The 7,970-nt window shown below is 32.0% G+C and overlaps 1 protein-coding gene across 1 annotated transcript; it reads left to right on the plus strand.

Moving 5' to 3' along the window:
* Window positions 1-1,890: 1,890 nt before the first annotated feature.
* Window positions 1,891-2,410, plus strand: LOC112212666. Its single transcript, XM_024366951.2, has one exon. It carries the CDS (start codon window positions 1,891-1,893, stop codon window positions 2,281-2,283), a length of 393 nt encoding a protein of 130 aa, XP_024222719.1. The 3' UTR covers window positions 2,284-2,410.
* Window positions 2,411-7,970: the final 5,560 nt, after the last annotated feature.

The raw sequence follows: 7,970 nt of genomic DNA on the forward strand, positions 1-7,970 counted from the left end.
CGGGTTAAACTCAACTTTACTGACAGCTCTCTAGTAGTTTGACTAAACTACTGTCCGTGTGTGAACCAGCCTTAAGACGAACGCCTCGAAGGTTAAATGGGATCAACGCCGCGTTGTTCCTACTTGCCGTTAAATTACACTATGCCCTCACGTCCTTTCAATTGTACATACGAATCATCGATGTCACTGTACGTTAATTCAATTTGGATGGAATGAAAGAAAGAAGAAGCCACGGCACTAACCGCACGATTCACTGTCCAACTAACGACTCGTATCGCGCATAACTCGATCATGAAACAACTGGGTTAGCAATTTGGCGGCATGGATCGTTGATCGTCGACACAGGCAAGAGACGCCCACCGTGCATTATCAGAGGGAAAAATATGGATTTGACGAGAAGCAGATGTTACTTTTCACCGATAATCAGCACTCACGCCTAAAAGCTTACGCCGTTACGCTTTTAGTCGTTGTTTTAAATGCGGCTGCATTGCGCATCACGAAACGAAGTAACCAAGTGGGAGAAAAATCTGATCGTCGATATTTCAGCGAAATCGATGTAAACGATCTCGATGTGGTTCCGTCACGGTTTTCATTTCTACGAGGAATTGCGTCTACGCTTATCCTGCTTTTTACAGATGCTCACCGTAAAGTTATTTTAATAGCTGAAAATGTTAAACTTTTGCCCTTCTTGGATATATTTCTTCTTAATATTTACAGTTTAAGGCACAGACTGGAATGATTTGAGGACTTTATGACAATTTTTTCAGTTTATTAAATATTTCTTTTAAATTGTAACATGTCATTTTCGGTATATTTCTTGTTGCCATTTTAATTTTAGTTGGAGGATGAGAAAGAATTAAAGAGCAAACACGCTTGGAAGTTGCGACAATCTTTTCAAGTATTTTTCATATTTTAATATGGTTCCAATATCTTTTGTGTCGTTTGTATGTTAAACGAGAGAAGATTCCTTTCAATATATATGTTGCTTTTTTGTACTTTAATCTTAACGCGAGAAAAGAAAAGAATTGGAAAGTATATTTATACTTGTAGATTACGCGACTTGTAGATTTAAATATTTTAAATCTTTATGTCAGCACCTAATTAATAATTAAAAATAAATCTTTTCAACCGTAGAAATATTTATACATATTTCGAAATGTGAAAATGTTTATAGGAACCTTTTATTTGTTAAATAATAAGTGGAAAAATTATAATCAAATCTTTCGATACGATAAGTCTTTCTCATATCGGAAAGGTCAAGTATTTTACCTTTTTTCCTGTTTATCAATTTTTTAATAATAATTGTGCGAGCATTGCTGCAAATAAATAAAGATATAAACAAACAATTACATTAATGGAATGTTTGTGTATTCAACGTTATAATATGATTATTTAAAATAATTTATTCTAGAGAAAAATATATATAGGTAAATAAATGAATCCATAAAGAAGAAAGTAATATCGTGGGGATTATCTCCAGATCCGTTTATCCAGGAAATTAAATATCATTTTTTATCAGTAACGAACATACGAAGCTGCGTTTGGAATAGGAAGATATAAAATTAATTAATTTTTGCTGTATTCATGAAACAACTTCATTGTATCGAAAAGTTGTATTCTTCGATTTAATTTGCGTTTTTGTTTCTGAATTTCTTAAATTTCTTCTGCAATAGTAGTCGATAATCATTTAATTAAATAAGTTATATGTATACATAAAACTAATTATTATATATTAACAATCAAAATTAACATATAGCACTAGAATGATAGTAGATAACTTGTCTGAGATAAGAAATATTATACTACAATTCCTTTAGTGTGTTATACTTTCTACTATAAAATACGAGTATATCTTACACAAGCAATATCTGTGTCTATATATAAAGGGACATGGAAAAAATAGAGGAAAGACTAGACGGAAGAGAAGAGGAAGTGATGATCATCGGCGGAGACTGGAACGCAAGAACGGGAGAAGAGGGAGGGTCGATAAACGAGGACCTAGGGAAAGAAAAAAACAGACGATCGAAAGACAAGACGATAAACGTGGAAGGAAGAACACTGCTAAAGTGTCTGGAAGAGAGAGGCTGGACGATAATCGATGACAGAGATAAAGAAGGGGAGGAGTGGACCTATATCGGGGAGAGAGAAAACTCAGTAATAGACTATGCGTTTGGCAATCAGGAGGCGACAGAAGAAATAATCGACATGAAAGTAGGAAAAAGAACAGAGTCGGGCCACATGCTGTTAGAAATAGAATATATCTATTATATATATGATACCTAATCAATAACCTACGATGCTAGGATGTTAATTAAATTACAGCAAAGACAGAAATTATTGTATCGCAATATGGCATTACAACTTTGTAACTGCGTAACATCAGTAAGTGAAGACGAGCAGAAAAATATGAATCGACTCCATGAGAGATCGTGTCAGAGCATTAACATCAGGTTCAACGCTGCAACTGCAATCGTGTGTGTAAGATGCTGTGGCTGGTCGATGAGAGCTCGTCAGTGGTAAATTGGACGTATCAAGCCACATACTTTAACCAGTAGTCCTACTTAAGCTATAGTAGAAAAAGCTATGAAATGGTACACTCGGAGCTTTCATCGAAACATCAGATTTTCTCTATGAATGCAATCAATCGCATAATAGTGCTTTATGTTATATTTTAATCACAACCATACAATTAAATGATAAATCAGATGATGCATTTAGAATATCACATGATATGCACCGATCTATATAAATCTATATATATATCACAAACATCGTATAAAATACATACAATTTAAGCACTAAATAATTTAAATGAAATATTGATGTTCGTGAAATATTACAAAACATATTTTTTATTTGACTATTTTAACGCGGTCAGTATACATTAAGCAAGTCAATCATTAAGCATTTTTATGATCCTACTCATATATCTTTGTAATATTATCAGTTTGTTACTTATACTTATGATACGTCTATTATCTAAGCTTTCAATGGAGGAAAACCTAACACAAAAATAATAGTAATAGAAAAATATATATTTCGTTTTAATTAACACGGAAAGAAAATTACTACAGACCTTGTTAACATTTCACTTTCGAATTAGATTAACAGTTTAATATCTATAAAATATATTTTATAATGTTCGTTCGTTCGAAAAGGAGTTCTCTGAATTAGAAGTATAATTCATGTAAAACTCGTGTTTAGAAGCGATAGATACAAAATAGAAGAGCAACCGATGAGGTAATTGGTTTAAAAATATATCGTCGGCAACTGTGGCCAATTTTACTTAATGCTTCTGTATTTCGAAAATGATTTCCGTCTTTCCGAATATCCTGATAAACATTCATATATTACACCATTTGTATTTGTAGCATAACGTTTCACACATATTGTTATGACTTTAGAGTATTATTTTCATTAATTTTTTAAATATTGCTACCGAATTACAACTCTAGAACTTTTTTTCTTTCAAACAAATTTTAATAAACTTTTTCGTATTGCAATAGTTTATTTATCCTCCACTTTTCATTTTTAACTTGTTCTTCATTTTTTATTTTTTATTTATTCTTCGTTCGCTTTCAAATATTACAAAATTTACAAGAAAGTAATTTTAGTAATTTTGATTTTACCGGGTTCATGGAAAATATTCTAATGGATATTAAATTTAGAACAATGTTTAATATATATGAATGCATAGAGAGTTATTAAACGTTTCTCGTCAATATTTATCGTAAAACATCGAAGAATAAAGAATTAATGCAAGTGATAGGTTATTCTACTATTGATTATACCATGATTATATTCAATACATCAATATATTATTGATTTTTTTTTTATAAACTACTTTTATATTCAATCGCTCTTATTTTTGTTAATTAAATATATACCAGTACTTTATCTTCGTCCCTTCAAAATTTATTTTTTTCTTTTCATCACACATTGCAGAATTTTATGAAACTTTTTATCATTTATTAAATGCATTAATTACATTTTTTCTTTATTGCAATTTGTGCGTTCGTTATAGTCGTTTACTATAAATTCCAGCGTAAAATTAGCTTACTTTTCAATTTATTTCGTTACAATTTCCCATCACCTACAAATATATTCGATCTAGTAGTACCAGTACAAGAACTTGACGAACACATACAGACGTGAATTTAGAAAATACGCAAATAGTCGCATTATATGCACGATCATTTCAAAACCAATTGGAAACAAAAGTTCGTTTTTACACGGCTTCGTTGTTTCTTCGCCCATATCAGTCGCAATTCGGACATTTTCCATCGCTTCGTTCCAGCTCTTTTCACAATTCAATTACCCCTACCCTCCCTCCTCCTACATAAACATTTCGTGTCCATTCGCAATTATTGTTTCATGCTGGACTACGTGCGGTTTCTTTTTCGCTTCTGTCTTTTTATTGCTCGTCGAGAGTGACCTTCGACTGACGAGCTCGCAGCGAGATTTGTCTGTTTTAAAATAGCTCGTTTGGTCGCCGCATCTCAAATTTCACGCGAATTCTGACGGAAGCCGATACTCGTGGCGCATGCCTTTCGTCTGCCTCCATCGCGCGTTCCTCTTCTTGTACCATATACCATTCAATCGGCTTCGGATTTAAACGCGAAATGAAGGTGCGCACGCATGTGGAAAGTATTGATATGCGAACAACATATATCCAGTAGGACACGCGCGCACAGTACACGCACGTTGAAATATATCAGCAATTGTTTAAACGTTGAACACACGCTCCGATTTCGACCGAACATAATGGCTGAATCTAACCCCAATAAACAGCAAGTCAGCTTCAGGTATTTGTACCGTAGATTGATTTTCTAGCAATTTCTTTGAAATATTGGCGATACGTTATTTGCTATATTAACTATAAGCGATTGAATTTTTAGAAAGTCTAACTTTACCGAAGTGTAGATGTTGAAATTTGAAAGTTATAACATATGATCTCTACAGTAAGCCGCTGCAAAAATGAGTTTGATTAATTCCGGAATAGCCGTTCTTACGAAGCTGTTCAAAAATTAATAGGTTGTGTAAAATTCTGTTTAAAAGAAATTTTAGTTCCAACTTCGTCACTTTCTAATAAAAGTAATGTGAAATATGTAACATGGGTAATTTCGGCGTCTAAATTGTTGCATACATTGTAGCGTGATGTTGCTGTTCTCTCCATTTCTGAATTGTTTGTTAGCATGCGCGCGTAGAAAATAGTCAAGACATTTCTTCCTAAAGAGAGAATATCAGTCAGGCATGAAAAATATGGTTTTCGAATCTCGGTGTGTTTTACTTTGTGCGATATTGTCGCGTTACAAATATCTTAAGCAATTTATGTAGAAGTTATAATTGTCCAGTCATATATATATGTAATTATAGATAATATATAATTATATATATATATTTAAGTATATATATAATTAAAATAGTCATATATATATATAACAATGTTGTAATAAAATTTATTGAAGATAGAATTGATTACTTGGATTCATCATTTAATAAAATAAAAAAGCCTATTAATACCAAGACGTCAAATAATATGTTAGATTTTTCATTCGGAGTTGCAAAACTATTTTATATTTGTTGATGCCATAATTTGTTCACAATTACCACTTTATAGAAAACTAAAAGGAACAACTATGAAATTACTTCTATTACCAAATTGGAATTAAATAAGCAATATGACAAATTCTAGATAAATGCATAAATATAAAAAGTGAGAAAAAATAACTGAATATATAATAATTATTTAATCAGAAGGTTTTTGATGTAGGATTATAAAAAGATTCTATTTTATGTAATATATTTGTTCAGGTTTCTTTTTTAGTAAAACAATGAAAAGAATAACGTGGAATATCCGATAGATAATATTATAAAATACTTTACAACGATAAATTTTGTAATTTTTCAATAAGGAATTATTTTTGCCAAATTTTTACCCAGACACACTACGAAAAAAGATAAAATGAACAATTATTCGACTCAGAAAAAAAGCGGAGGAAAGTAATTAGAAAAGATAAAACGAACTTTATAGTCAACGATGAAAATATTATTTTTAGGAAACGTTTGATATACATTAGCCAAAATAATTGTAACAGTATGAATAGCTTTTCCGAATATTTGAAATGATATAAATAGTTTGTAAGTGAGTCAAGTGGCATGCAAGTGTCTTCCGCAGTCTGAAGAAAGGGAAATGACAAGCATCCGACGAATTGGCACTGCTGTTTTAATTCAAGACAGACTCAAGTACATACTTACAGTAGTATTCCCAACTATTTATATCTTACGATAATATCAATAATTTTTATCGTATAGATACCATAGATTCAAGCTTTCTCCAAATATTTGGATAAAATGTCTAAGCAAAGCAAAAATAATTTTACTCCGAAGTTATTTAAATACTCTGAATTGAATTAAAATATTTCTGCTCCTTATATTATAATATTTATAATTAACGCGCGGCTCAATCTATTATATTAAAAAATAATTTCCCTTAAGGATCCCTTAAGGATCGATGTTAATTAAGTTGTAAGTGTATTTTTAATTATTTAAAATTTATAGATAAGAGGACTTTATTGTTAAAACGATTTTCTAAACATTAAATAATTTACATTGATCTACACAGCCAATGCCCATTTATCACTCAAGTGTTCATTATTAAAGTAGAACAGAATGAAAGCGCTCTATTGAAAGAACGAATTGAAATAATAATTCTAGAGAAAATAAAGCAGTTAAGAAACACTGATTCTTTGATCAATTATGTATTTACAACCACGAACTCTTTTTAATGTATCCTAAAGTTTAAAAATTACAATTTTTCCTTCATGAGAATATTGAAACAGGTACCTATAATTTTCTCATTTTCAACGTTGTTTCACAAATTTTATCAAATGAAAACTCAAAGTGATTGCATTCCAATTACGTCTAAACCAATATATATGGTATACTATAATTATTTCTTTTATAATATACAGATTAGTCTGAGAATTCTCCAAGATCACATTATATATACTGCACGCTTACCATTTACCAATTTATTCATCATCAAACAGCTTCAAAGAGACCATCCGTTAAAAATGCACTCTTCTCAAAATTTCTCATCTCAACATAAAAATTTATCCTCAACTGGCATCAGAACGACAGAATGTAATCATCATGGAACCACAAGTTGACAATTTATTAACAGCACCAAAACATCTCTCGTACCACGCTTACCGATTATTCTCTCTCGTACACCAAGAAGAGCTTCGAAGCACGTGGATCGGCTCACTAGTATCCTCGTGTGTCACTGCTCAGATCCAATCAGCTGAGATTTTCGCGGTCACTAGCATGATTTTCACTAGGATTTTCATGAAGACGAACGACAACGATGTTCTCGATGTCGATGGCGCCGAGACTATTAGTTCACTGCGACCGGCTTGTCGCGAGCCACCGGCCAGTGCCTAGGACAATATTAGAATCGTCAATCTACAAGCGTCTCCCTCTCCTTCTTGATTCGTCGTTGCCCATCTTCTGACGTGCTTCGTCTAGTCATCTCTTTTCCACTTTACAGCTTCGTTCTCGCTCGTCTTCCTTCACACGACTGTCCTCTTTTCGGCATCGTTTCATCGTCGACGCCATTTCACTTAATATTGTATCTGAATTTATCACAGTTGGTTTATCAGTTGATTAAGGGGGTGTCCTGAATTAGAATGTTCTAAAACAGCGTCTTTTTGTGATTTTTTTTAGTAGGGAAAGAAAGAAACGAAGTAATTGAATTTTCAGGTATGGTTTTATATATATTTAGCGAATAGAAAAAAATTTTTTTTAAAGTAAAAGAAAAAATTAGAACAGATTTCTAAACCTACTTCATGGGCTGCAGTTTTCAATCGGCGGGAAAGATCCACCTCGTAATTCTTGACTGAAAGGAAAAACCAAAAAAGAATTAAATTATTATATATTTTTCTTCTCGATGAACTAAGAAAAAGGCA

The sequence above is a fragment of the Bombus impatiens genome, unplaced genomic scaffold (assembly GCF_000188095.3).
Source record: "Bombus impatiens unplaced genomic scaffold, BIMP_2.2 scf_0261, whole genome shotgun sequence".
NCBI lineage: Eukaryota > Metazoa > Arthropoda > Insecta > Hymenoptera > Apidae > Bombus > Bombus impatiens.

Excerpts from the sequence above, each read along its gene's own strand:
- LOC112212666 (XM_024366951.2), top strand. The coding sequence starts at position 1,891 with ATGGAAAAAATAGAGGAAAGACTAGACGGAAGAGAAGAGGAAGTGATG.